Source organism: Aspergillus eucalypticola (assembly GCF_003184535.1).
Source record: "Aspergillus eucalypticola CBS 122712 chromosome Unknown BO83scaffold_10, whole genome shotgun sequence".
In the NCBI taxonomy this organism is placed as follows: Eukaryota; Fungi; Ascomycota; class Eurotiomycetes; order Eurotiales; family Aspergillaceae; genus Aspergillus; species Aspergillus eucalypticola.
In genome coordinates, this window is record NW_020290284.1 from 1,016,080 (window position 1) to 1,043,891 (window position 27,812).

A 27,812-nucleotide genomic window follows, 5' to 3' on the forward strand; every position below is an offset into this window, starting at 1 on the left:
TGCCAGGATCATGTGAGAGCGGGCCTCTCCCTATGACGAAGGGGAGTGGTCGGTTTCAGGCAACTTTATAAAGGGGACGCTCGAAGCAGTGCTGTCTCCGCAATGAGAACCTCATTGTGGGATCAGTCACTAGCAGCAATGCAAATAGGAAAAGGATTCTGCTAAATGAATACGTCCGGACGTCAGCGACAACAACATGGCCACTGATCCACACGTCGCATTTCACCTGGACCAGTGTCAAGGTCTAGATCCGGAGTCGCACACTGCTCAAAAGCTTGTACGTTCTTCTATTAGTTCCGAGGCAATATTCTGAAATGGCACTGATCCGTGAAGCATCATGCTTCTCCACACCACATACACATGACCAATAGGAGGTTCTTCATCGGACCGATCCCCCAGGGTTGGCTGCAGAATCACCGCAAATCATGGTGGAAGACGCGCATAAAGTTCAGTAAATATTCGTCGAAGACGGTTACGTTCTCAGCGGACCCGGTCATTGCGCATTATTCAGAGGAGCCTGAGACCGACCGTGAGGATTCGACACCGGAACAGGAGCCGGTTACAGATACCACGGAGGACGAGAGGACGGACAGAGATCAGGAGGAAGAGAGCAGTGATGCAGAAGCACCGACACGGAAAAGCCTTCGTACTGTGCCTTATACCCTGGAAGAAGATCATGACATTGTCAGTGTTACTACGGATTCGGAAGCTGTGCCCTCGGATTCGGGCGACAACAAACGTGAACGCGACTTGGCCTCGTCAATGAGGAGACAGGATGGGAGTTCCGCATATTATACAGCTAGGGAGCAGGAGCCAATCGACGCCGGTCAAGCCTCCTCCAGGCCCGGTACAATGGACCTGGATCAGACCGGGGAGGGACTAAGTAAGCAAACGCTAAGTATACCTAACCAAAATGGAGCCAGTCAGTCAAGCCCCATGGTACCTGCTAGTGACTATGGATCCACGACCGCGTTGCTAAGACCAGATTCGAGATCCAAAGGGAAAGGAAGACTCTCTGCTCCATCGTCTACCAACCTTGAACAACAGGAGCCTCAGGTCGAGACGTCAGAAGAGGAGCCCCTCCGGAACGGACATCGCCGTCGATCGAAGAGGGACCATTTACATTCGTTCTCGAAACGGGCAGCCAAGCATAACCTTGATGACAACCTACTGGACAAACAACAGAGAATCTTGGCTCGAGTGTCGAGGACGCATGCTAAACTTTCACGAACATGGCCGTACAGACGGAAGATGAAAGAAGGGGAGGTTATAAAAGCCGAGAAGATGGTCGTTCGACTCGAGGAGACGGTGCAGGAAAAGCTTCCAGACGACTATTCGGAGAATGACAGTCTGAAGATGGAAACCAGGGTTGTGGATCAATGGCGAGAGTATCTGGTGGCATGCCGTCTCGCTTCCGACGAAGATGCACCGTTCTGTCTCCAAATGTACAAGACCCGTGTTATACCTGAAGTGCAGAAGACAGGCACGCGAGTCGCCCCGCATTATCAAATACCCTTGGGGCGAAAGAAAATGAATGTGAACCTCTATTCGCATCTGGACAAGGCAATTGTGCTCTGGGGTCCCTGTAAGCGTGGGACTAAGATCTACATAATTCGGCCAAAGTCCTCCACGCATGCTGTGGAATGGTTTACCTTTCTAAGCCAGATAATGGGAAAGCGGCGGCCGTCTTCGCTGCCTATCCATGTTCCCGACTTGGGCGTATCTCTTGTGTTCCATAACCCCTTTGAACAGTTAGAAGCTGCTCTGGACTCGAAGGGAAAGGGTACTGGAATCCTCAGTCGGGCTGTAGCTCAGGAAGAATCACCAGCGATGGCTATAGTACGTGGGTGTTTGAAGATGCTGGAGAATCGTCCTGAATGGGCCGAGGTCTTACAACAGTGGTCCAAGACTGAAATCATGGGGCTTGCTTGGAAGCGGTACGATCGCCTGGAATGGATCCTGGGCGCCAACGAGGAGAAGATGTATGGCTCTCTTGCTATGCACATGACTCACGAGCTTGAATTACGCCCCAGGCAGCATTATCACACCTACATAAAGCACGATGACGAGAGAGAAGATGAGCCTCAGCCTGTAGAAGGCTTCTTGGTGCGTCTGACATCCCAGCGGGGTGTACATCAGCGGATGAACAGGATGTTCTTTAAGCGGCTGTACTTTTTCACCCAGGATCAATATCTGTTCTTCTGCAGGCCGTCAAGGTCACTACCCCCAGCGCCTCCGAGACTATGCCGCGATGGTACTGAAATGCCTTCAACGCAACAGATTCTGGATGCATCACCTATTTCTTACGATGTCGATCCGTATCCGCTTCAAGACGGGGATATCTCTTGGCTGCGAAGTGGCAACAAGGACCACATCAGGACTCATGACGAAGAAGCCTACGTCCAGCGGCAGCGAAGCATTCACAATATTGAGCATGCTGATGGATTCATCGATCTCACCAGGGTACAAGAGGTCCGACATGTGCAACGCGATAGCTGCCCCGCCGATCGGAACATTGAATCAGGGCCAGACGTAGCATTTAATCCCGAAGCAAGAGACACGCGCCGAGATGACGGTGCAACGCAGCAATTCAATGACGATAGGACCTTTGAGATGCTTCTGGACAACAACCTCGTGGTCCGCTTTCAGGCATACAATGATGTGACCAAGGACGAATGGATGAGGCGGCTCGAAGCTTTAGTGAAATACTGGAAGTGCAGAATCGCCACCGATGCAGCTGAACTTAAGGCTCTCCGGCAACGCAACCTCAAACTTCTGGGGATCGATGAGGAGTTGGAATCCATCATGGGCCAGTTCGCTAGAAAATGGGAAGTCAAGAAGGCGGAAGCGTCGCCTCTTCTGCACAATATCTGCGTCCTGTCAGACTGTCGCCCAATCAAGGTATATAATATGCTGCTCCATTATGCTCCGACAGGACTAACATAACGTCCTAGATATCTGGTCATCTATATCGAAAACCCCGCCGCCACTCAACCTTCAAGAAAACTCACGTTGTTCTAACTGCCGGAAAACTATTGATCTTCCGCAGCTCCCTCCGAAAGCGCAACGGCGTTGAAGTCCCCCATATACACCAAAACTTGGAGACCGCCATCGATCTCCAAGACTGTTATATATACTCTGGTCTGATGACAGACTCAGACCTTCTATACACCAATCAAACATTCGACAGTAACCATCCAGGCCATCATGCCCTGCCCCGCGTGTATCTCTCATCGGATGCCTACACAAGTAGCGATGAAGATGCGGCGATCACGTTCGTCATCTGGCAGCCACTGAAGAAGAACCTGTTCCGGGCGCGCGAGCATGGAGTGAAAGGCCAGACGAAGCAAAAGATTAAGCAAGTGTCGACTCTCGGAGTCCACGGGCGAACCATTGTGTTCAAAGCCCGCAGTCGCGTCGAGAAAGACCGCTGGGTGCTGAGTATAGCATCTGAGATCAATCGCTTACAGGAGGATCAACCGGAGGATATACGGATAATCACGTAACACGGGATGTTAAATAGTATAATATATAGTATAAAATTTCTGCAGGCAGATCTACCGCTTCATGATGCTTCTCTATAGTAATAGTAAATGTACAGAGCAAATAAATCAACCGTCTATGTACAGCGCATACCGACAAATACTACTAATACCTCACATAACACATAACATTCACTCCAAAAACGGCCTCTCCAACTTCACAGCCTCTTTCACCACCCGATCGCGCACCTCCTGTCTATAATCCTCCCCAAACTTGCGCTCCACATCACCTTCCACCACCCCATTCTCCCAACCCGACCAATCCAACCACCTCCACTGTGGATGCAGCACGGCCATCACCCTCCCCGTAATTAAACTGATACTCACCGGCCCATACGAATTACTATCCAGCGTCTTCCTCGGATCCTTCGCATCACCCTCCAACCATACATGATTATACGGCACAATCTGCGACTCCTTCAGACAGGGCTCTCTTGTGGTGATCTGATCCCCGGGTAATCCGATAATGCGCTTTATGGCCATGTGACGGGGGTTTGCAGGAGATCTACCACACATGTACCATTAGTAAAAGCGAAGACTACCACTACAGAAACCCACCACGGGCAGGGATAAACAAACCGAAACGTAACCACCATCCCCCTCTCCAACCTCCTCTTCCGTTCCCACGGCCACAATCCACCCCCACCCCACATGTTCACAAGAACTATATCGCTCTTCGTCTGCATTTGGTCGTAGTCTTCATTCAGGTACGGCGTCATGCTGGGTCCGCGTACCCACATCACTTGGCATACGTGCTCGGAGAAGAAGAGGCCGATGGGGATGAGGGGGAGAAGGGTGCCCATGAAGCGGAAGGGACGAGGGAGAGAGGCGTAGCTATTGCGGAGGTGGCTGAAGAAAGAAGGTCGGGGGTGGGATCGGGGCCGTTGGTGTTGTTGCGGTGGCTGTTGCGGTTGAGGGGTGGTGCGGCGCGCTTTGGCTAGATCGGGGGGTAGGACTCGGAATCGGGATGTTTGGGCCGGTGGGGGAGCCCGAGGGGGTTGTGCGTGTGGTGGGGACATTTTGAGGGGTCTGGATGTTAATCAATTGGAAGTTGTTGTGATGCGATTGATGGCCTCGGGGTTCAGTCGGAGGTGGGCGAATGGTGTCTAGGTGTTTGGAGGGGCGTGGAGAGGGTGAACGGAGAATGGCTGAGTCGCAGACGGTATTGGAGAGAGACAGTGGTGGGTATATGATTGTGTGGTGTTTGAGGGAGGTGGTGAAGCGCAATTGCTGGATTGAATTGTATGGGTATTGAGTTCGACTGGTGATTATGGTGATAATGGATTAAATTGCGATTCCCGATATCATGAGCTTGTTTGCACTGTTTGGCGTGTTTGCATAACTGTAAAACCGATAATTTATAGTTACTGTACGTACTGTGTAGTAACGTTTGAATCGATGGTAAACATACCGGCGGGTCAGGTGACTCGGAGGAATCGGACAGTGACTTTCTCCGCCTCCCGCTTCGTGGGTGCCACTGCGGTTCGGGCGTGCATCTTGCATGAATCTCTCTTTTCATTAGACCCTGCTAACTTATTCCCCTTGCCTTTTGTTGTCTTGTCGTACATATCCTACTCGCCGTATATATTATATTTTCCGTTCTTGTGTATATCTTTCCAGCGCATCCCTGTCCTTACCTTCACCGCCCGCTCCCCTATAGTTACGATTCTCCCGTTCCCATCTTGCCTTATGGGATTTTTCGACCACCTCCAGAAAGGAGGCGCCTTTTCTTTACAACCGAAGAAGCCTCAGATCCGAAAGGTTGTTCAGACGCGAACCGCCCCTGCCTCGCGATCCACCTCCCAGACCCCAGCTCCCTCCTCCTCGCGAACCCCTCCTGCTCAGCTCAAAGCGCAACAATCAGCAAGCAGATCCGTCTCCAGGGACCGTGACCCTCCCTCTGCGAAAAGGCGATATGGCACACCAGCGCAGAGTCGGAAGCGCCAAACTCCGGAGTTACGACTTTCGAGCGATGACGACGCGAGCGACACGGACTCTTCGTTTGAGGTGCGCAAACGGGCTAGGACAGGCGACAGCGCAGAGCCAGACCCGGCTAGGCGCGTACGATCTTTAAAGGCTTTTTCCGAAGATAGCATTCGGTCACTTCCCATGATACATGCTGCCGACATTACCTCGCGCCAGAAGTCCAGCAACTTTAAGCCTGCGTTTGGGGCAGCCAAGCCGCTACCGGAGCTACTCCTGCAGTATCCCAGTACTTCCTCCCCAGAGAGATACGACCTTGTGGTCCCTCGAGACCACGACGATTTCAAGCCCATTGATGATATCGTTCAAGTCCTCGACATCGTGTCACAGAATTATATCCCCGACGAAGAGGCAGACGAATTCAACAATGAATCGACTGGAATAAAACGCCGACTACGACGCGCCCTTGCCCATTCATCAGAAGCGGATTTTCGGAGTGTCGTGGCGGAGTACAATAGTGCGATTGTGCGGTTAAGACGTGATGGCAGCATCGCGAAGAAACTGGATTCAACGAGCCGCTTAAACTTACCCCACGTGGAAAGGATCCTGAATCAGATTTACTCGCGCACCGTCTCGCCTCGGGTCGAGTCTCTTCGCCAGTACGAGAACGGAACGGACAACGTGTACGGAGAACTTCTTCCGCGCTTCATCAGCACGATATTCAAGGAGACTGGGCTAAAGTCCGGTCAGGTTTTCGTCGACCTGGGCTCAGGTGTCGGTAACGTTGTCCTCCAGGCGGCGCTTGAGATTGGGTGTGAGAGTTGGGGCTGTGAAATGATGAACAATGCAGCCCACCTGGCGGAGCTGCAGCAGGCCGAGTTTAGGTCGCGATGTCGGCTATGGGGCATCGCGCCCGGGAAGACGCACCTCGTTAAGGGTGATTTCCTAAAGGAGCAGAGCATTATCGACGTTCTGAAACGCGCTGATGTTATCTTGATCAATAATCAGGCGTTCACCCCGCAATTGAATAACGAGCTAATTAACCACTTCTTGGATATGAAGGAGGGGTGTCAAATCGTATCCCTTAAGTCCTTTGTGCCCGCGGGACACAAAATTCAATCTCGCAATCTCAATTCGCCCATCAACCTATTGAAGGTCAAGCAGAGGAACTACTGGTCGAACAGTGTGAGCTGGACCGACGTCGGCGGTACCTACTTCATCGCGACCAAGGACAGCTCCCGTCTGAAAGCTTTCGTAGATAGCATGCAATGATTTGTTGCTACCTACCCTGAACGCTTTCTGCTGTTTCACGACCGCCATGCTCGATTATTTTCGGTTTCTTGTATTCATACTTCTTTTTCCTTTCTTCTTTGATCCTCTTTTCGCATTTGTGATGCTTGGCTTAGGATGTGATACCAGGGTTTCTGGTTCAGGCATCTGCATCAGCGCATGCTAGAATGGTCTCAGTATTTCTCGTTATGAGTACATAAATCTGCCCACTTTTGCTATTGACCCTTTGAAGCTGTGATGAGAAACGATACGTGAGACGATGGTACATTGTGGATAGATGGCATCTTTTGAAGATTGTTTGGCTTCTGCGTCTCTGACAGCATAGCATCACTGACATGCATCAACTCGACACTCGGAAGCACCCCCTGTTCGTCATACCATACTTTACAACAAGTATGGCTGGTGCCAGCAACCCTTCCAGTCATCAGATTACCGAACATACTAGCCAGCAGCACCAGATCAAGCTCATCAACACTTGATGCTGTAATGTCGCAATGAAGTGATTGTGGAACTGCGTCATGCTGTAAACAGTGAAAGACTGCGATGCCGTGGCCTCGTTTGTTGTATATAGAGTTATATTGGCTGAAAAGCCAGGAGGAAACCTCCAGAGCCCTACGACGTGGCGTGCTATCTGCCGACGCGGGGTGAAGAATAGATTAACAAAGCAAATCAAAATTAACTGATCTGCTATATTATCCTTTGAAATGCTGCAGCAGGGCGTCTTAGTCGGTTCGGCCAGGCTGGTCTGTTCCAAAATGACTATAGAAGCGTTTAAACTTGATTTTCGCTCAATTTGGCACTAATACGTAGATGAGAGTTCACCGACTTGCTACTCGAGGATTAGTGATGCGATCAAAGATTCGATCACGTTGTTGTTTGACCATGGCCTTGGTGCCATTTGAGTGCTTTTTATGTTTTACGATGTAAAGCGTGGGATGTATGGTATGGACATCAATGGCTGACAACCCAGCTTGCTCAAAGCCGAGCAGGGCGAAAATACATGTTTTCATTTGCAGTCATCTATGCTATGTGGCATTGAGCCGGCGCTAATCACTACCGCAGATGCAGGTATCAGACAGGGGGTTAACTCTATGTATAAGCTATCGCAAGTTCAACAGCATCTGCTCCGGTGACTCGACGAGTTCCCGGACGCGATTAGCCATCCGGGCCATCGTGGCACCGTCCACCACGCGATGGTCGGCGCTCCAGCTGAAATTTACGAGCTCGCCTTTTGTAACCTGACCAGCGTCATCAAAGATGGGTACTGTTCTGGATTTGCCAATGCCGAGGATGGCCATCTCGTTCGGTATGACTACCGGTGCGACGTATGTACCTCCAATGTTTCCGATATTAGAGGCAGTGATTGTGCCACCGCTGAGGTCGGCGGGTGTGAGCTTTCTTTCTTTCGCGAGTGCGTTCAACCGTAGGATTTCCGCGGCAATATCTAGGATGGAGCGATCGGCGACGTCTTTGATATTGGGGACTAACAAGCCTTGAGGGGTGTCCATGGCGACGCCGATGTTGTGTTTTGCCCGCATGATCAATTGTGGTTTGGCCGGATCGGTTGTATCGATCTTTGCGTTGAGAAGCGGGTAGTCGTTCAAAGCCAGGGACATGGCTTTGATGACGAAGGAGAGGAGGCTGATCTTTTGAGGGTCTTTAGGGTCGTTAGCTAGCTTCTTTCTAATAGCCATGACGTTATTAACGTTGAGTTCGTCAGCGTAGAGGAATTGCGGGATGCTGAGGGAGTTTGTCATGTTCTTAAACATCTGACTCTGAATTGGTGTTAATTTGACCGCGGTCTCTTCTTGCATCCCCGGAGCAGTGGGCTGTGTTGAAGGTGCTTGGTCTCGCTCGGCGATGAAGCGCTGCACATCTTCCTTGAGGACGCGCCCATCCTTGCCTGTCCCTTGTACATCTTCAATGTTCACATTGTGGATCTTCAGCATGCCACGGACCGCTGGGGTAGCCAATGTCGCATGAGGTGATCTCGGCTTGTTATTTGTGAAGCCGTTTACTGGTGCAGGTGTAGTAGCTTGTGTAGGCTGTGGTGACGGAGCTTCTAGAGGAGGAGACCTGGCCGGTGCTGGTTCTATCGGTTCTGTCTTTGGAACAGGCGGCGGGTTATCATCCGGATATTTCCCGTTCTCAACTTCTATATCGCAGAGCGCCTATAGGAAAGAGAACGATTAGCAAGAACAGCTCATGCTACGGTGTACTGCAGTTGTTATTACCTTTCCTGTCGGTACCGTATCGTCTGCTTGGAAATGGAGCTTTTTGACGACGCCTTCGTATCTCGAGGTGATCTATGGCCATTAGCTGAATTTCCAGAGCGTGTCTCTAAGAACGCATGAACTAACATCATCAACGGCTTTATCCGACTGGTATTGACAGAGTGGTTTCCACTCTTCAATGTATGCGCCCTCCTCGACATACCACTGAATTATTTGGACCTCCGTTATCCCTGTGGGAAATGTAATGTAAACAATTGACAAGGAAGGGTATATATATGTATCATGACCAAAAGATTGTGGAAAGACGGTCATTTGGGCAAAATTATCTTACCTTCGCCAACATCCTTCAGTACCTGAGACTTCACACCCCACAGAGCGGCGGCGGCGTGGAATCCTCGACGAGGAAGAGGTCGTGCCTGGCACCGGATCACTGGCAGGGACCTTGGCCGGGGCATAGCTGGAAAGCCCGGGACAAGCTCCCAGTTGAGCGCAAAATATTCATAGTTAACCCGGTGTCGGCTTCAACAGATAGAAGAGGGAGATTACACGGAGGGAGGGACTTAGATGTAGCATTCCGGCTGCAGGATGGATGATGGGAGGGGAGTATGTAAGTAATGCCCGGTTGTTATCCAGGTACACCGGCGCCCGATGATAACCGATGCCTGGCATCATAGCACGTGATGTTACTCCGCATTTCCAAGTACTTCGGGCCGCTGGTTCTTCCGCCATTGAACATGGCACGTGCGGACCGAGCTATACCTAGTTAAGGGTATGACGAGTGATTCAACATAAAAATCGACTTAGTAATCTAGAATATGGATAAATAGACGATTTTACAAATCAAGAAAATCGAAGAGAATAAGTTAAAACGGGATCCAGTACTACCCAATCCAAGTCTTCAAATAGGTTTTGGTGATACTATGCCTTGTTCCAGGTGGAATAAATACCAGGCCGATTAAGGTTGTTTAGCAAAAAAGAAGAGAAGTAACGTTCCTTATCTACACACTATCTTAGAGTTGTCAAGTCGCTTATCGCAGTTGCTGGACACAGCCCAAAGCTCTTCTACCCCGGCTCGGATATCGGCGGGTGGGGAATTCACCCGCTCTAAGGACCGACGCCAACCGGCCTCCGCATTCCCAGCATCCCTCGAGTTAAGAAATAAACGCCCTTCTATCATGAGGAGAGGCCATCACATATCCCCAAAACCCAGGGCTGGCCCTTTTTTTCCAGCAACTACCTCCAACATGCAGTCTTTGCGGCCAACGCGCTTTTGGCGCTCATCCCAACCGCTGTCCAAGATTCCACGGCGATGGAGCAATTCTATATCTCAGCGCCCTGGATCGGATCGGTAAGGTCACTCACATAAACCGAGCGGTCATAGGGAGCATGGAGCACAGCTGATAATAGTAGTGTCCGATTTCCAGGCGCGATCAATAGTAAATTTACCACCGACATGACCTTCATCAATCCCACCGAAATGTCCAATATCCCTACGTACCGAGTCATGGACTCCGACGGAGTACTCGTCGACAAGTCGCGCAAGTCCATCGATGTGCCAAAGGAGGAAATTTTGACATGGTACAAGAACATGTTGACAGGTTGGGGATATCTCATATTATCATGCTACCTACTTCATGATCTGACGGCATCTAGTAAGTGTCATGGACGTCATCATGTTCGAAGCGCAACGGCAGGGTCGACTGAGCTTCTATATGGTATGCTCGGAACCATCACCACCTCCTCAATAATATTAATATCTGACATCGTTAGGTATCTGCCGGTGAAGAAGGAATCAGCGTCGGATCCGCCGCAGCCTTAACCCCCGACGACGTAGTATTCGCCCAGTACCGCGAAGCAGGCGTCTTCCAACAACGCGGCTTCACTCTGAAAGACTTCATGAGCCAACTGTTTGCGAATAGATTCGACAACAGTAAAGGCCGTAACATGCCCGTACATTACGGCTGCAATTATCCCCGTACAGTTCGTCCCCTCCACACGATCCGCCAAACCGCCTTCTAACCATATATCCAGCACACAATCTCCTCCCCCCTTGCAACCCAAATTCCTCAAGCCTCCGGAGCTGCCTACGCTCTAAAGTTACAATCACTACAGAACCCCGATACCCCGGCGCGAATTGTAGCCTGCTATTTCGGCGAAGGAGCCGCTAGCGAAGGCGACTTCCACGCCGGCTTGAATATAGCCGCGACGCGGTCCTGTCCCGTGGTATTCATCTGCCGCAACAATGGATATGCGATTTCTACCCCTACACTAGAACAATACAGGGGTGATGGTATCGCCAGCCGTGGTGTTGGCTACGGCATTGACACCATTCGGGTGGACGGTAACGACATATTCGCGGTCTACGAGGCAATGCGTGAAGCTCGTCGTCTCGCCCTTCAAGATGGAGGTAAACCTGTCCTCATCGAAGCAATGAGCTACCGTGTCTCGCATCACAGCACCAGTGATGATAGCTTTGCGTATCGGGCAAGGGTAGAAGTCGAGGACTGGAAACGTCGCGATAACCCGATTATCCGGTTGCGGAAGTGGTTGGAAAATGAGGGTCACTGGAGCGAGGATTTAGAACGTGAAACGCGTGATAAGATTCGGAAGGAGGTGCTCAGAGAGTTTGGAGAGGCAGAGCGGGAGAAGAAGCCTCCGTTGAGGGAAGCATTTGAGGGGGTCTACGACGAATTGACGGAGGAGGCGGAGGCTCAGATGAAGGAGCTGAAGAGAATACTGGAGACATATCCTGAGGAATATGACTTGCATCAGTTCCAAGATGGAGTGAATGGATTACGATAGACCTGTGGTCCCGGTCGACGCTTCTTGTCAGCCCAGCTCATGAGGAACCTACGTAGCTAGCTTTCTTCTATGTTTATAGCCGTAACGCCTGATCAGCATATAGAGGAAGCTTCATTAAGCTTCTCCATCATACAATTTGTGAAACGAATGTCTACTACTCACCAAGAGATCACACATGGCGCAAGGCGGCCTTTGGGCACAGTACGAAGTAGTTAGGATGGTCACATAAGTTTTCGGGCTGCACCTGATGCACTACCACGCTGCCACCTTTCCGGGCGCACGATCAAATAGGGGAACCTTTTCCTCCCCGGTGCGGCTCGTCGGCACCTACCTCAGACATTGCAGGAGGGCGCATCTACTCCGAAGGAAGAATGAGGCCTCGGCCCGCCGTCAGATACAGAAGATACCAGAATGCACTTCGCTGCACTAAATATATGTCATCAAGATACAATACCAGGTAAAAAGTTGTCCAGGCAACCAACTAAGCTCAGTTTCTATCTGACGTTGCTTACTACTATTATTCGAAGTGGTAAATGATGAAACAGTTTGATAAGTCTGCCGCGCCATCGACTAGAACCAGCGACAATCTCCCGGACGACCAGCCAACCAGATGCAAACACAAAGGTACTTCAGCAGTAATCCTCATCTAATCGCCTATATGTCTACATATGTACAGAGACTTTCCGAGCCCCTTTCAAGCTCGAAACCAGCGGAATGACCAGCCCTCACGAACAGAATCTGCGGCGTTGCCCTTCCAAAGTCCCATGACATTCAACCATGAACGTGGCTGGCTTTTCCACCTCCCCGGGGTATCTCATTCATCAGAGTCGATAGGATGGATTTTAAGGCACGACTGACGTTCTATGAGGGTGAGTCATCAGATGATGTGATCAAACCAGAGAATTTTCAGGAAAAAAAGTGCTGTAAGCCGTCTGCTCCTGGCAGACATGCAGGAGAAGGAAGATGGTACTGTAAAGGTCAAAAATCGAGGTGAGAGGCTGAATCCACGTGGCTAACCCATGGATGGATACATGGTTCATCTATAAGATGGGGGAGGGAAGGCGTGGCCGACATGACGAGATCGATGTGGCATGCGACAAGTGTAGCTGTCTAGAGATAACGTCGGTTCCGGTAGGTGGGAATTGCTGAGGAAACTCTGGTAAAGTAGCGGTTGCGAAGGGGCGTATTGTGATGTTGATTTCCCCCTTGGTTCTTCGATAGTTGTGAGACCAAATTGATATGAGTACTGGAAGGATGTACTCAACCTGGTAAAGCTGTTGATGCCACCGTCACGCAGGCAGCAACGGCGGGGAAGGGAAAGCCAAGGGGGTGCAACAGACTATGGATGACGGCCTGACATAGTCTATCCTGAAGAGCCTGAACTGATGGAGTCATTATGGCTAAATGCAGAGACAAAAGGGCAAAAAGCTCATGATTGTGAAGTTGTGGGCGCTGGGCACGGAAGATAGGGTGGCTGGGTGAGTGTAAGCAGACATACACTGAATGAGACCAGACCTCTGATCACTTCCCATCCCTAGATCTTACTCTTCAAAGTCGACTTTTCTGTTTAATTCACCGTCTAGCTTGCACACTGTCGGGGTCAATAGAACATGGCAGGCTTGATGGCCGGATATGCCACTCTAGATCGAGCTGCGACAAACAATACAGGCTTGTTTCCAGAAAGCAAACATTACGGAGTATCTGGTTACTTGGTTGTGCCTGGTTTACAGTCTCACTTCTGCATGGGAAATTGTTGGTCCGCTAGACTTTCTTTGAACTGGGAAGGCGAGTACGGGAGGGACGCCACGATTTCGGGCTCATTAACGTCCGGGAAACGGTAGCAAAAGAAGAGTTATAGCGATGTTACTGGCTTACTTGGGGGGTGCCCTCAAAATACAGGCCAAAAGGCATGTTTATCTCTGGGGGCCTTGGGAAGTGTATGAGGCAGACGCCACACTCATTCATTGGTATCGCGGGTTTCACCGGACTGTAGCATCATGACCAAGCAGCTTCCCGTCCCGACAAGGTTTGACAGGAGTTTGTGCTACTTCGTGTTGGCTGGCCTGGGCTTCCGTGTGATAGATCGAATGGTTCTTCGTCATCCAGCAATGTTTGGAAGAAGCCCTAGGCCTCCAGATGAACGGGACCGAATAGGGAAAACGGTGAGCAGACTTGAGCAGAAGGAGAAGGTTTCCACGCTCCTCGTATAGGTCTCAGAAGTATTGAACGATGTAAGAGCTGGGTATGGATACTCTGGAGGAGGTAAATGCATAGAATCTTATAGATCAGCAACCATGGTGTCCGCCATGCCGTCGATCCATGGCAGCTGTCATTTCTCCTGATCACCGCTATTACGATTCCTGTTGATATTTCTGCCGTGTTTGAACCTGGAATGCTTCCAAATCTGTCCGTATAAGCACGCCATGCGAATAGGTGTTGACTTTTGTTTTGTTTTGTTTTTATCAACCCTGCTCGGGAGGTGCAGCTGTTGCAAATCTGACGATTACAATCCCCTGATTCAAATGACCCCAACTCAGAGAGTAAAAGCATATTCTCCTTCAGCATCTGGAGACGGAGCATCAGACGGGGGCGTCAGCCACCTTATTTCATCTTAATGCCCCCTTCCTGGGAGAAGGAGCATTCATTAGTCTGAAGCCTGGAGTCTATCTATATATATATCTCTCTCTCTCTTTCTATCTCGCTCATTCCCTCCTGACACGGTCGGTTTGTACATTTCCACAACTGTGCTTGAGAAAAGCCCGCTGGTTTTTCCCTTAGCCTTTCCGACGGCTCATATGGGCATATTTCCCGTCGCTAGCGTCACTCCTAGTATAGATTCTGGATTGATGGATGAATGGATGGATAGACGGCAAATCTGAAACCGGGTCAACACGTCATAGGCACCGGAGAGGCACTCGCCCGGTTTCCCGCTTATTAATTCCTAGAAGATAGAGTATTTCATTCGATCAAAAGACAGCAACAATGTTTCTCAGATCTGGTAAGGTTATAGGAATACTTCGGTTTATTGAAGACGAAAATTCTCCGATATGAGTATTCAGTGGGTCCGGGTGCCTGTAAAGTAACAGCCCTATCTGAGTCGGGCAATACTTCTCGTGCTGACGAGCGATTAGTGGTAGTTAGTTAGTTATTCGTAACTTATGTCGGTTTAGTCATCCGATACTAGCTAAATAACTATGGTATTACTGCAATAAAGCGGATATAGAATTCCAGTCAGGAAAGAGAGAGCAGAAGGAGAAAAGAAGGTTTTACAAGCATGAAGATGGAATGCTGGTTTTCTGATAGGACTGTGTTAGTCAATGGTATGATAGGCATCGTCCAGTTGGAAAGTTTTTCTCGGCAATAAACACCTTTTAATGATAATTATTATTATCAAACAAACAATCAGTCCTCGCAAGACCCACACCTAACTGTTCGTCGCGACATCTAAGCGAAACGCTCGGGTTAACCCCATGACGTTCACGGGGGGTTTAGCAGTGCTCATCATAGGGAACGACAGGAAGCATAACAATGGTAGTTCTACATACCTGTATCCACATATGATGCTTTAGAGTTCTAGAGCTCGACTTGATCTAAACCACAGTATACGATGAAGTAAATGAGCGATATATTTCGAGACAGTAGCATGAAATTATATCCAACGATCCATTACCTGCAAGCTTATCACATCTCAAAAAACTCTCCTGCAACGGATACATGAGAAGCAAAACGGAAAAAAAAAAAACCAATAAAAATAAATAAAAATCAATAAAAATAAAAATAAAACAGCAATTACCGAACAATTGATAGAGAAACTAAAGGCATATATTGCTCACTGACGCCAGAATGTCTTCCTCCGCGGCGGAATCTGCTTCCCGAGAGGTACGCTTTCCTCCCTGTCTTCTCCGTGTTCCCCGGTGTCATCTTTGGCATCAGCTGCACTGGGACTGGCGCTGAGCTTCTTTGCTCTTTGGGCCCTTCTCCCTTTTGTCGGTTTCGCAACACCGGATGTTGACCCTTTCCGGTACACCCTCTCCTTCGTTGGCCTTTTCACTTCCGCTAACACCTCCGCCTTGACCACTCGCTCAGGAGGGAAGATACGACCGTGACCCAGAGCTTGCATCTGTGAGTAAACGAGGCCCGGGCGAGTAACTATCAGGGTCCGACCCCCATCTAAAGCCGCAAAACTCGGAGTATTCTGAGGGCTGGTGAAGTGATGCATATGGGATGTCATTCTGTCTGACTCGTGGACGAAGACAGGAAGATCCGGAAGCCGTTCTATTGTAGTATTGCCGAACATCCCTCCCTCAGTGTAGAGAATCGTATTAACAGCGTCGTGGAGAATTCGGTGAAGCTGTTCATGACGAAGAGATACATCCTCCTTATACTCCAATGGACGAAGAAGAAGTTGAAAAACCCGGCATCCAAGCAGCTCATCGGTCAATGATTCCACCGTTGCTTTACGTTGAACCGCGGTACCCTGTGCCAGCCCTGTATTGGCAGGATTGTTATCGAAGGCGCTGCGGGCATTGCACTCGCCGATAGTGACTGATTTCCACCAGGCTGCCTTGTAGACAGAAGCTTCCCGGATTCTCTCGTACAAATATTGAAGACGAAGGTGAAACTGCGGGTCACCATCAACATCTGTGGGGCTTATCTTTCCATCTAAAAACCAGAAAGGAGAGTCGATGAGTTTAGAGAAGATGAATTGGTAAAGCATTGTAGCGCCTAAGACCGGGCCCATATTCGCGCGGGTTCCGGGTGGAAGGAGAGGGTGGATACTGTCCCAGTCTTCCTGGACACAGTAGCCATCAAGACTATTGATGATGTTCTGCTTTTCGTCTGATTGAAGGTGCGACATCGATTCACAACGTGTCCATGCGTGAGTCCATGTGCGAATAGTGCAGTCCAGATGGTTGAACCGTGCACTGACGAGATCAAGGATGCATCGCTGGGAGCATGCATTCTCCTCCATCAAATTGCATTGTGCCAGCACATCGTAGTATTCTTCCCGTGATAAGAAGTAGTTACCGGGGCCGTAGACACGATTTTGGGTTTCAGACTTGTCATCCTGAAAGGGCTTTCGCTCTTCACTCTTTCGCTGAGGCTGTCGGGCCTGTTTCGTCCTGCCCATGTTTGCTAGGCAGATGACCGGTGAAGGAGAACAATGATGAGACAGGAAATCAAGTTGTAGGGGTAAGTAGGGGAGAATATTGGCTTGACTTGCACGTAACAGAAAAAGTGATAGGGAAAGAGGATTGAAGCAGAGAGAGGTCAAAAGACAGATCAGGAACGCCTGCCTTCCGCCCAGTTAAGGTTTCGTATTTTGAGCATTCTTTATTGGGATATTATTTCTTTCTTCAATTTCTTACCCACTTCTGTGCTCTCTGTGAGGCCAGTTATTTCAATTTTACCTTCTTTTTATTTGCCCCCCCTCCCCCCCCCCTTTTTTTTGGTCTGGCGTTTTCCTTTTCTCGTGTTACCTCTTACATCTCCTTTCGGCAACATATTGTCTTATTATCTTTTGAGTCGTCATGATCATCAACCACTCGTGATTTTAATATCACTGTATTTCCCTTTTTGGTTTTCCATTTATTTTTCAAGTTTTTTGGCATTTTATCTATTCTGTGCTTTCATCATTCTCCTAGTCATGCCTGAAAAACCTTCTCTGTACGGGGAGTACTCCTCCAGGAAGCTTGTGGGTCACAGGACACGAGGTAGAGTTCTACGCACCGAGACAAGTGCACACACACACGACCACACAGAGGAGACCGAGGGGCGGGGCGGGCAAAAGAGAGAGATTCAGAGACACGGTAGACGATCTAGATCGGGCTTATAGTAAATAATAGGTAGTCTGCTGGCATAGGAGAACTTGAAGAGACCAAGGTTATAAAAAGGGCAGAGCCTACTTCTTGCAGTTACTGGCTCCAGACAATCCATGTCAGATCATAGCAAATACCACTTCCAATCTTGCCCTAGTTCTTTCCTCCTTTATTTCTCCATGCAGTCTATCATCTTTGTCCCTACTGTTTCTGAACTTGTGATTCCTTGCGCACAATGGCTGATCAGCGACGCCTTGTTGCAGGAGTTGATTTTGGCGTGACGAAGTGCGGTGAGTGATTGGAAAGTTATTTCCCCTCTTTGTTCCTTTACTCTGCCGCCGTGCGCTGGCCTTATCCACCCCGGTGCTGGACTGAAGGCTCTTCTTAGTCGTGACATATCATTACGGGAACAACCGGAGTATCAAGGAGTGGCGTCCAAATGGCCGCGACTCAATCATCCCGACTTGGGTCTCTTATTATCCTGGTACCAATCATCTGCGTGCGTGGGGTTACGAAGTAGGTCGACAAGATAGCCATCTGGTCCTGCTAAAGTTACAGGTTGCTGGGGTCCCTTCAGCGGAGTCAATGGACTTGGACATATTTGGAAATGCCAAGGTGCCCGGAATCGGTAGAAACTCCATTCAACCTCAGGATGCTATTAAGGACTTTCTGGAAGCCCTGCGTAAGGCATTCATCGCCGATATAACTGTCACTCAAGAAATTGGGCTCGACCGACTCCCCCCCATTGACTGGTACTTTGCAATGCCTGACTGCTGGACGGTAGAGGGCGAGATAATGATGCAAAGTGCGATTCGGGAGGCTGGTTTCGAGAATGGCGACGACCAGGTTTCTTATACTTCAGAAGCGAAAGCAGCCGCTATACGGGGTGGCTAACCAACTTGAGGAGGAAGGCCTTGCTCAGGTAAGCAGTAGCATCAGACCGCATAAATGGCCACCGGATTACTGGCTGATCTTCCTTGTGCCAGGTTGGAGACCGTGTGTTGGTATGTGATATAGGTGGTGTGACCTGCGTAAGTGCATCATTGTCTTTTATCAACCAACCCTCCCTCTCTTTAGCCCTTTCTCTCGGTGAGACTTTAACTATCAATGACCTGAACTGACCAAGATCAGGATTATACTGCATTTCGCGTATCCGCAACGGCAAACGAGGCGCACCACTTACTCTTTCATCCGCTAAGTGAGCAAAGTACGATGAAGCACGGCAGTCATTTGGTAGAGACATCGCTCATGGGTCACATCCGCAAGGAACTTGGTCTGCCATGCGCAAAGGGCCAGGTGGCTTCCATGGCTTGGAAGCCAGCCATTGACGCCAAGCATGGCTTCTCTGGCAACGAGGATATGATTGTTTACCTCCCATTTCCCCAGCAGTACAAGACCAGATGGAAGTACAATCCATCAGAGCAATTTGACGAGCAAACCAATCATTTCACTCTCACCAGGGCTTCACTCGTCAAAGCATTCGATCCTATTGTGAGACCAATCCTGAAAGCCATTTTGCGCCACATATCTGTGTGGAATGTGACCAACGTCGTCCTCGTGGGTGGTTTCAGTCAGTCAGTCTACCTGAGGAACGAAATCAAACGCCGCCTGCAGGATATTGACGAGGACGAACGACCGTCTCTGCGCCATCTACAGGGCAACGATGCGTAGGTTTCTTCCTCTTTGTCGGATTTTGCGGTGCTAACCTATTCATGGCAGTGTCACTGCCGTATCCTACGGGTTGACGCTCCGTGGCAGTACAGTCTCTGAATACGTGCAGTACCAGAGCATCTGGGGTTACGAATCGGCTGCACCCGTCATCGAAATGCTTGCAACAGGGCTTGAACCCCCAAGGAAACATGCTTTTCGTGTGATTGACTCGGTACGCATCGGTTCTGATCCCATGTCAGGGTCTGCTCTTTCTGATTGTCTCTCTTCTTGCAGGGCCGCGCATTAAGTAATGAGGGAGGAGTGCACTTGTGGCTCGCTGTGGAGGCTGGGCAAAGTGTACAATCAGTCCTTATCCGTCGTTTCACGCAAATGCCGAACCGTCAGTCGCACCTCTCTGGCCCCAGATACATGGATCTTCGAACTAATGCCATTTAGGCGTCCAGGTAATAGGTGAGCTCAAGCTCAATCCTCCCGGTGAAGCCCGTCGCGGCGTGTATTACCCCCCAGGTGCCGAGAAAATCTTTTGGTATGACTGCTTGGCATCGTGGACGGTTTACAAAGATGTCCGTGAGCGTATGAGGTGGAAGTTGAGCATTCGAACGGACAAAGAGTGGGTGGAGGTAGGCACCGCGGACCATATGGTAACAGATATGTCACCATGGCATTGAAAGGGTCTAGACAATACTCTTGATAAAACTGTTTTCTTTGCTTATATCGGTTCACACACCAAGATGCGCTCTTTTTCTGTCGTTATATCTGTATTCTCCCCCTCCCCCCCCCCCCCCTCTTTTTTCTTTTATTTTTTATTTTTCATTTTTTATCTTCTTATTTTTTTTTCTTTTTTCACTCTCTATTTCTGATGTATAATGCCTACTTTCCCCTTTCAGGAGCGTTTTCATTATCATCTATGTATCCAGAATGAAGTAACTTCCTTTAACCAGAAGCAATAGCATGCACTGTATGATCTTGGACTACTCTGAAGCATCCATTATTTGCGTAATTCTCTTCTGTCGCCCCATACCCCCTTCTTTTGCAGCATGGACCTTAACTTAATCCCAGTGCCGGTAAATCCATGATCAACCCCGAGCCATTCTGGAGTTCTTTTAAAGTCACACCTCTCACGCAATTGTTTCATATCTGTGCACAGCTGCCAAGCCCGGGCCTTCAACAAATAGAGACCATCAACCATTTTTAAGCGTCTTCAGCTACGCCGGCTCACTCAATACACCACGACAACACCCAGGGCTTGGCCGAGCCCCATGATTCTTCTTTGTATCATACCACGTTCATTCTCTATGTAGCATGTCAGCTTAATATGGCTGTTATCATTGCTAGTGCAGCTGCTGAAGAATATATCGTTGAGTGACCGGGACATTGTGTACTCGTCTTTTATCAAATGCCTTTGGTATAAGGAGGTAGTTATCCAGGCGTGAACTGTACTCTGTATATGTGTTTTAAGATATCTCGGCAATCGATGTGTCAATATAAATAAATACATGGGTATCGCGCAACAGGATAGGTAATTGAACAAATTCAACTTGAAACGGGAGAGTATAAGGAAAGAAGAAAAGAAAGGTACAAGCATTTCCCACCACCCACCCTGAAAAAGCCAGCATGTGGCTCTCCCAACTTGAGGTAGTAACAAAATGAAGAAGGAAAGGAGGAGAAAAGAAATGGAAAAAAAAAAGGAAAGAAAAGGACAGATGAAGATAGAGACAGGTAATAAGAAGGCTCCCACCACCCGCCCTGAGATAGCCAGTATATGGCTCGCTCAACTGCGGTAGTAATATAAAGGATAATAGAGGAAGAGATAAATAAAGGAGGAAGGGTTGGGTCTTAAGATGCATAGAAAGAGAGAGTGGTTCCGTTGGAAGGTAGAGGTATAGCGGGAAGGGCAGTAGAGGAAGAGAAGTTGGGCATGAAGGATTTAGTAATCCACGTAATTAACTTCTTCCAACTTGCCAGCCCATCTGATTTCTTTCAGAGACTTTTCAAGCCTTATAACTTCTCTCCTTACCCCTACCCAGCCAGTCTGGCGAGGGAATAGCCAATCTGCATGTTCAATCATCTCTATATTAACTAGTTGATTGAGACGGTTTATTAGCGTCTTGCATGTCTCGTAGTTTGAGACATAGGCAGCTTCCAGCTGGAGAATGATGTTGTGTCGGTGTTCGGAAGTTGGGCTCGTGGAGGCAGCAAAGATAATCTCTGCATCTGTGAGAAGGATCTCATGATCCCAAATGAGATAGCCGATATAGGTGTCAAGATGACGCAAGAGGGAGGTATAGATTGAAAGAGTGTTGACTTTGTGGTTCTGGGTGTAGGTCGATAGAGTGTCGAGGGCAGAAGCAAGAAGTGGAAGAAGAGTAGGGCTGTCGGACGTGCTGGTAGTTGTGGTAAAGGAGAGTGTGTGGAGGAGGGTATTGAGGGCTGGATCTTGGTCTTCGACCAGAATTTGAGAAGTAGAATCCGTGATGTGAGAGATAGACAATTCTTCATTTTCATCCTCTTCAGTGTTGGCGAAAAGTCGTGTTAGAGCTGATGATAAATCGTGCTGGGCTCTGGTTTTGCCCTTATCCTTGCCCTTGCGAAAATGGATGATGCGATCCAAAAACTTGAAGGGGTGGTGGAGATTGTTGTATAAAAGGATAGGAGCCATCTTGTAGATTTTTGAGATGGATACTGATGTTTAGTTGAGTAGGTGGAGGGAGAGTCGAGTTTCCTGTACAAAGAAGCTCTTTAGGGAATTCAGCGTCTGAGATGTTTCTGGCGGAAATTTAGTAGGTTGTATGGTCTCCAGTGGATTATCTGATGATATAGATAGTTGTGTGGGTGCAGTATGAAGCAATATACTTGCTAGTATAGTAGATCAGTAGGTCGAAACTTTCAGATGATGAGTGTCGAATAGAATGTTTAAACTTGTAGAAGGTATACTCGGCAATCAGAACAATAGAAATTGAGAATAGATGATATAGTTCTCCAACTCACAGAATTTTCCTTTCCACGGATCATTATGATTCAAAGGCTTAATATAGACTTTGACGACATACTGACTCGGCAACTAATTTGGCCGCTTCGGTTCCTGCCAGGGACTATAAGCGTAGTGATATCGTCACCGGCAGCCATAGGAGTCATTGGGTTGAATATACCACATGGAAGAATAGCAACAGTGGCTGTGCAAAGCCGGAATACTTCTCCTGGGCTCGCTCACTTGGTCCTTATGTTGCCGGAAGCTACCATAATAAAAATTGCATCTTTTTCAGTGTTATTCTATGGAAGGGGCTGCGTAAGGGCATTGACAGGTCATGGCCATTAGGATTTGCGACTGGCTAGACATTCCAGTGTGGCCCCTGTGGTGCCTTATTCTGTGCATGTGCCAACGTCCGCGGCGCAGGAAGCATCATGCATGATTTTGAGATTGGAGAATGCCGTGGTTTATTGCCACCTTGTTTCATAATTATTCGGTTGAAGACGCAGGGAGAGCATACTTCAAGAACATAGTACACTCTTCCGCAATCCCAGCGCATGTATATGTGAACCTGGCAGGAGTACAGTCTTTGAAGACCCGGACAAACATTAGACTTGAGGCGCACGACGAACGTGTTCTCGATAGTTCACATTATCATGCTCTAGAGACATGGTTCTCCTCAACCACGAGCTTTCAGATCCTTGTAAAAGCCCATATGCTCAGCCTGACTGGGCCATCGTAATGGAAGCCGCGCCTTCGTGTGAATATCGAAGACCGAGATGTTGCATGGATACAGCCCTGCGCAGTCCTTCGTTTGTAGGTTGACTGAATATTCTCAAGCAGATTCCTCCTCCGTGACAGCAAGTCAAAATACTTTTTGTGTCCTATCAATTGCATCTCAGTGAGGCTGCTGATAACGAAGTTTGCCCAACTGTTTTCAAGTATGGCGTGTCAGTTCACAGGTCGATATTATGTCATTACGCGAGAAGAGCTTTCACGGAAGACTCAGCTGAGATTGCCGTGCAACGAGATATATGGAATATGGAACTGTTCTTGCCAAAGGGAAACATGTTCGGAGCCACTGTTGGCGGGCGTGAGCGAAGACATCATAGCACAAGTAGATCTTACCTGGCGCATTCCATTCAGAGATGACGTATTTGGAACGTCCGCCATGAACGTTCGCTATCATTCTAATCTGCAATGATCTTCTGGAAACAAGGATCCATTTATCGTCAGTGTCAGTGCTTTCTTTCTTTGCGTGCAACTGGAAGAAACAATCACTTAAGCTTATTGCGCTGCAACGCACGCACAGTGACAACAGCTGCTCCGTACTGGAGCGAACGGGTCTAGGATCTATCTCTAATCGGACGTAGGAGGAGCAAATGTAGGCAAAGCAGATGATGATCTTCAATTTTAACTATCTAGGGTCTCGTAGAAGATGTAATGCAACTAATGGACGAATGAGGAAGGCACTGTGTGCCCGCTGCAAATACTCTCTTTCGGGAAGGCGACGTCCTGATGCTGTTATGGCTGTTGGCCTGGCTGGTTCGCGTTTGCTTGAGGATTGTTTGCTTGGTTTATGTTTGCTTGAGGATTGTTTGCTTGGTTTATGTTTGCTTAAAGATTGCTCGCGTTGTTTTAAGTATTGAGTAGGTTGATTGCAGTATACATAGCCTGCTGAACGGCTGCCACACTATCCGGATCATTTGTGTGCTGAGTAATAACGTGCATGCAGACTTCCTCCAGGTGGCCGAGCAGTCATAGACGGTGTATCTCTCTTACTAAGGTCTCATATTCGCGCGACAGTTGTCCTATACATGATGTGATGTCGCGGAGGTCTTACTGGAGGCGACTGGAGCGCTCAATTATGCGGACTAGGGCATCTGACTAGTTACTGTCAAGTACTAACGGTGCTGCGGCTGTCCTGGGCGCCGGAGCAGCAGGAGGTGCCGGAGCAGCAGGAGGTATCAGAGCAGTAGGAGGTGCTGGAGCAGCAGGAGGTACTGGAGCAGCAGGTGCCGGAGCAGCAGGTACTGGATAAACATTATGTGCGGTTATATTCGCCATGTGAACGGTTCTGGTTGCTATGTTAGGCGGTAGAGTATTCGCAGGCGGGTTTATAGTTATTGGTTTGGCGGCTGGTGCGCGCGTGTCTGTCATATCAGGTATAACAAGGTCGGACTAGGAGTCAGTTTGGGTACAGAAAATAGAGACGGGATGTTTAGTCTGTATTATAGTACTGATAATTACTGGTCTGTATATAAATGTCTGTGCGAGCTTGTCTCTGTAGTTAAGTAATTATTTATAATTGATATGAGTTGTGTTTTTATCTAGTATATAAAAGTCCTTATAGACAGGATAGTAGTATTATTCTGTATTTTTAATCCAGACAGTCGGGTTTTTCGGGATATAGTTATAATAAATATTACCTCGGGCCGTGAAGTCGCGCTTCTAATGTTATTTATATGTGATTAATGAAATCGTGGCATCATGCAAGATTATGTAAACCCAAGTATTGTATAACTGTATATTATATATTAGCGTCGTTGCCTATTCCCTGAGAGAAATATCCATTGGCCAAACAGCTTGGTAAGCTGTCCAGTAATTATTAACTGTGAGAGCAGGTAAACTGCCCTGTATAGGTATATCAGATTCAGACAATATACTGTTGTACTAAATAGATGGTGATGTATAGTAAAGATGATTGTTTTAGTAAGTTTCCAGTGCTTGATCTATTATATTCTGATTGGAGACTGTTATTACACGCTGGGGCAGCGCTACAGCGGCTGGCATAACCATGTCAGATGCGGTTATAAGAGAAAACGGACGTAGATAATATGTAGTAGAATAAGAGACATAAAAATAGATAAAGAATAGGAGATGTAAGAGTAGATTAGAACAGGAGAGGAGATATATAGAGATGGATTAATATGAAAGAAAGATGGGTTAATGTAAGAGATAAGATTAGATATCAGATCAGACATGAAAATAAGGTCAGAAGTGAGATAAAAATAAGTAATAAATTAAGCGCTCGTCCGCCGTAGAAAAATCAGAGTATGTCTGCTGTAGAAAGATCAGAGTATGTCCGCTGTAGAAAGATCAGAGTAAGAGATTAAGCGAGCGCAGAGAAAAATACTATTTAGATAATAAATATTAAGATTTTTATTATTCGCCTTTCTAATTAGTATTCTGTTTATATCTTAGTATTCAGTATTATTACTAGCTCTTTTAATATACTTTTAGTATCTCGGGGATGTTCTCTTGTATATTGTCTAATAATTCCCAGCTCTGATCCCTGTTCTTCTAATGTAACAGGATCTTGTCTATTTTAATTTATATAATTTAGTCTACTTCGTGCTCTTTGTGGCTGTAAACTATTACTAGTAGAGCAGAAGTCTTACTCAGCTTCTTATATTTAAAATTATTCTCGTGTACTTATTTGAGATGCATGATACTAACAACAGGATAGATAATCCAGTCTGATAGTAGATATAATTTTTATATTAATTTATCAACGCGGCGAATGATCTCAAAGGAACTGTATTTAACAGATAATAGCTTAGATAAGTTCAGTAAAATATATTCTATACCTGTTTTATATATTATCTTGAGCCAGGCCTGCCCTTTCAGTTAGACAGGCTTGTAATTAATATTAAATATATCTACTATCTAGGCTCTTGTCAGGGATAATATATCTAGAATACAGTCATAGTGTTAGAGCGGAGCCGCCGGTTCGCTGCGACCCGGCGGGTCACGTGAGTAACACACGGTCGCGGATCACGTGGATCTGGCAAGGTCATGTGACTTACTCATATATCGCACCTCGCTGGCCCCCCCAACACTGCGGGAGGCCAGCGATCGGTTTAAAGCAGTACAGTAACTAGTATTTATATATATAATTGAACTTATTATATCTCTTACTTTGTTTTTTAACAGTTCTGATTGCTCTTTTATAAAAGAGATCTAATAAGGAGAATAATATCTTATATCTGAAGTACTATACCAGGGGAAGACTTGCAGGAATCTTCTAGTGATTTTATTATAAGATTCCTTCCGATAACTGAAACTGCAAGTAATGAATACCTGATTAATACTAGAAATAATAAGATCTCTGAATTATATAGATTCTTCAGAGATAAGAATATTATTATATTTAAGCAGTAACTACACGAGAAGAAGAATCTAATTAGAAAATTATATTTATAAAAATAATTTATAGATCTAGATAAGATAGTAAAAGATATAAGATAATAATATTTTAATTTATTAGGTTTTTTTACCAGCCTCCTACAGCAGAGGAAACCCCGGGAGAGATATAAGAAGAATCTTATATATATAATAAGATTATCTATTAAACCTGTGATAGATAAAAAATATTATAAAAAAGAAATAACTGAATACTATATTTATATAACTTATATAAAAAATTATTTTATATGAAATATATATTATTTTATTTAAGATAATTTAAAAATAATAGATATTATTTTTTATTTCTGCTTCCTATTACTTCTCCAGTAGGAGTAATATAGTAATAAAATACTTACCAGTAGTTAATCTGTTTTAATCTAGCTGGAATACTGTAAATTCTTTTTTTAATAACTCAACGACCCTATAAACCTGCGAAGGGATGCAAACCAGTATTATTAAGATATAAAATAAGAAAATTACTAATTTATATAGGAATTTATATAGTATATTTATTAGTAATATACCCAGCTTCTAGAGTTATATACAGAGAACTAATAGAAAGATTATTTATATATCCAGATATTAAAAGAGATTTACAGGAAAGTCTTAAAATATTTTAAAGAATTAAATATATATAATATCTTTGTAATATATTTATAAACTATTAAGAATTAAATACTAAACTGGTACAAAATACTCGCAGTTAAATAAAAAAATACTAAAATATTATTTTAAGAAAATTATAATAATCCAGATAATACAGGATCCCGGAAGTATAAATTAAAATCTAGAACTGATTTAAATATAATAAAAAAAAGATCTTAAATAAATTACTTTATATCTGATATTAAATACTATTAATATTAAAAACTGGAATATATAGCAGCTTGCTGTCCAGAGAATGCAGTACAGATAAAAAACTAAATATTCCAGTTCTATATATAATAATAGTACTGGGACTCCAGCTGCAGAGAAGTTTTAATTTTATTAATATATAAATAAAAATTAATATATTTAAAGAATCTATATCTATATATATTTTAATAAACTGCAGTGCGCAGGTAAACCTTATTAGCTAGTTATAAATAAAATAATAACTGGATCTACTAAATTAAGCTCCCTATTATATAGAGATTCTAAATAGATATTATATACTCTTATATAAATAATATAATCTCGCAGTCAGTGCTACAGACTGTAAGAGCAAGAAGAAAACTAGTTAATAATAATTTAATACTATAAATATATAAGATTTTAATATAATATTAAATATGCTCTGGCTGCGAAGCCAAAACCCTGATATTAAATAAAAAAAAAACTGGTACTATTATATAAAAAAATATATTTTAAATTAATTAGTAAAAAAAATATT

At 46.5% G+C, this 27,812-nt stretch overlaps 9 protein-coding genes across 9 annotated transcripts; 4 read left to right on the plus strand and 5 right to left on the minus strand.

The window, feature by feature from the left end:
• The first annotated feature begins 80 nt into the window (after nucleotides 1–80).
• Nucleotides 81–3,555, plus strand: BO83DRAFT_336796 (PH domain protein). Its single transcript, XM_025528459.1, has 3 exons — nucleotides 81–277; nucleotides 334–2,901; nucleotides 2,955–3,555. Exons 1-3 carry the CDS (start codon nucleotides 197–199, stop codon nucleotides 3,504–3,506), a joined length of 3,201 nt encoding a protein of 1,066 aa, XP_025389074.1. The 5' UTR covers nucleotides 81–196; the 3' UTR covers nucleotides 3,507–3,555.
• Nucleotides 3,556–3,629: 74 nt separating this feature from the next.
• On the minus strand, nucleotides 3,630–4,799 carry BO83DRAFT_336800 (putative mitochondrial inner membrane protease subunit Imp2). Its single transcript, XM_025528460.1, has 2 exons — nucleotides 4,122–4,799; nucleotides 3,630–4,047 (listed from the first exon to the last, which is right to left on the minus strand). The coding sequence occupies exons 1-2, from the start codon at nucleotides 4,559–4,561 to the stop codon at nucleotides 3,675–3,677; spliced, it is 813 nt and encodes a 270-aa protein (XP_025389075.1). The 5' UTR covers nucleotides 4,562–4,799; the 3' UTR covers nucleotides 3,630–3,674.
• Nucleotides 4,800–5,042: 243 nt separating this feature from the next.
• dot1 (histone methyltransferase DOT1) lies at nucleotides 5,043–6,854 on the plus strand. Its single transcript, XM_025526633.1, has one exon. It carries the CDS (start codon nucleotides 5,232–5,234, stop codon nucleotides 6,735–6,737), a length of 1,506 nt encoding a protein of 501 aa, XP_025389076.1. The 5' UTR covers nucleotides 5,043–5,231; the 3' UTR covers nucleotides 6,738–6,854.
• Nucleotides 6,855–7,699: 845 nt separating this feature from the next.
• On the minus strand, nucleotides 7,700–9,425 carry BO83DRAFT_377989 (putative biotin-dependent 2-oxo acid dehydrogenases acyltransferase). The gene is made up of 3 exons (XM_025531140.1): nucleotides 9,116–9,425; nucleotides 8,990–9,061; nucleotides 7,700–8,926 (listed from the first exon to the last, which is right to left on the minus strand). Exons 1-3 carry the CDS (start codon nucleotides 9,299–9,301, stop codon nucleotides 7,856–7,858), a joined length of 1,329 nt encoding a protein of 442 aa, XP_025389077.1. The 5' UTR covers nucleotides 9,302–9,425; the 3' UTR covers nucleotides 7,700–7,855.
• Nucleotides 9,426–10,173: 748 nt separating this feature from the next.
• Nucleotides 10,174–11,946, plus strand: BO83DRAFT_407823 (thiamine pyrophosphate-dependent dehydrogenase E1 component subunit alpha). Its single transcript, XM_025533996.1, has 5 exons — nucleotides 10,174–10,337; nucleotides 10,400–10,587; nucleotides 10,643–10,704; nucleotides 10,760–10,969; nucleotides 11,021–11,946. Exons 1-5 carry the CDS (start codon nucleotides 10,234–10,236, stop codon nucleotides 11,789–11,791), a joined length of 1,335 nt encoding a protein of 444 aa, XP_025389078.1. The 5' UTR covers nucleotides 10,174–10,233; the 3' UTR covers nucleotides 11,792–11,946.
• Nucleotides 11,947–15,620: 3,674 nt separating this feature from the next.
• Nucleotides 15,621–17,013, minus strand: BO83DRAFT_444121 (uncharacterized protein; the record flags this gene model as incomplete). The annotated part of the gene is made up of 1 exon (XM_025536485.1): nucleotides 15,621–17,013. The coding sequence occupies exon 1, from the start codon at nucleotides 16,920–16,922 to the stop codon at nucleotides 15,621–15,623; it is 1,302 nt and encodes a 433-aa protein (XP_025389079.1). The 5' UTR covers nucleotides 16,923–17,013.
• An 832-nt stretch (nucleotides 17,014–17,845) lies between these two features.
• Nucleotides 17,846–19,949, plus strand: BO83DRAFT_444128 (Hsp70 family protein; the record flags this gene model as incomplete). The annotated part of the gene is made up of 8 exons (XM_025536486.1): nucleotides 17,846–17,900; nucleotides 17,999–18,496; nucleotides 18,522–18,532; nucleotides 18,597–18,641; nucleotides 18,742–19,277; nucleotides 19,330–19,492; nucleotides 19,555–19,660; nucleotides 19,717–19,949. 8 exons carry the CDS (start codon nucleotides 17,846–17,848, stop codon nucleotides 19,947–19,949), a joined length of 1,647 nt encoding a protein of 548 aa, XP_025389080.1.
• A 1,259-nt stretch (nucleotides 19,950–21,208) lies between these two features.
• On the minus strand, nucleotides 21,209–21,940 carry BO83DRAFT_426567 (uncharacterized protein; the record flags this gene model as incomplete). The annotated part of the gene is made up of 1 exon (XM_025535290.1): nucleotides 21,209–21,940. The coding sequence occupies one exon, from the start codon at nucleotides 21,938–21,940 to the stop codon at nucleotides 21,209–21,211; it is 732 nt and encodes a 243-aa protein (XP_025389081.1).
• Nucleotides 21,941–24,088: 2,148 nt separating this feature from the next.
• BO83DRAFT_426568 (uncharacterized protein) lies at nucleotides 24,089–24,316 on the minus strand (the record flags this gene model as incomplete). The annotated part of the gene is made up of 2 exons (XM_025535291.1): nucleotides 24,089–24,101; nucleotides 24,159–24,316. 2 exons carry the CDS (start codon nucleotides 24,314–24,316, stop codon nucleotides 24,089–24,091), a joined length of 171 nt encoding a protein of 56 aa, XP_025389082.1.
• Between the last annotated feature and the right edge of the window lie 3,496 nt (nucleotides 24,317–27,812).

Excerpts from the sequence above, each read along its gene's own strand:
- BO83DRAFT_407823 (XM_025533996.1), top strand. The coding sequence starts at position 10,234 with ATGCAGTCTTTGCGGCCAACGCGCTTTTGGCGCTCATCCCAACCGCTG. Across the intron at positions 10,588-10,642 it reads GTACAAGAACATGTTGACAG|TAAGTGTCATGGACGTCATC; the intron begins GTTGGGGATATC and ends GACGGCATCTAG. Across the intron at positions 10,705-10,759 it reads GTCGACTGAGCTTCTATATG|GTATCTGCCGGTGAAGAAGG; the intron begins GTATGCTCGGAA and ends TGACATCGTTAG.
- BO83DRAFT_336796 (XM_025528459.1), top strand. The coding sequence starts at position 197 with ATGGCCACTGATCCACACGTCGCATTTCACCTGGACCAGTGTCAAGGT. Across the intron at positions 278-333 it reads CGCACACTGCTCAAAAGCTT|CATCATGCTTCTCCACACCA; the intron begins GTACGTTCTTCT and ends TGATCCGTGAAG. Across the intron at positions 2,902-2,954 it reads CAGACTGTCGCCCAATCAAG|ATATCTGGTCATCTATATCG; the intron begins GTATATAATATG and ends ATAACGTCCTAG.
- BO83DRAFT_336800 (XM_025528460.1), bottom strand. The coding sequence starts at position 4,561 with ATGTCCCCACCACACGCACAACCCCCTCGGGCTCCCCCACCGGCCCAA. Across the intron at positions 4,048-4,121 it reads GGGATGGTGGTTACGTTTCG|ATCTCCTGCAAACCCCCGTC; the intron begins GTTTGTTTATCC and ends CATGTGTGGTAG.
- BO83DRAFT_377989 (XM_025531140.1), bottom strand. The coding sequence starts at position 9,301 with ATGACCGTCTTTCCACAATCTTTTGGTCATGATACATATATATACCCT. Across the intron at positions 9,062-9,115 it reads CGGATAAAGCCGTTGATGAT|ATCACCTCGAGATACGAAGG; the intron begins GTTAGTTCATGC and ends TAATGGCCATAG. Across the intron at positions 8,927-8,989 it reads ATACGGTACCGACAGGAAAG|GCGCTCTGCGATATAGAAGT; the intron begins GTAATAACAACT and ends TCTTTCCTATAG.
- dot1 (XM_025526633.1), top strand. The coding sequence starts at position 5,232 with ATGGGATTTTTCGACCACCTCCAGAAAGGAGGCGCCTTTTCTTTACAA.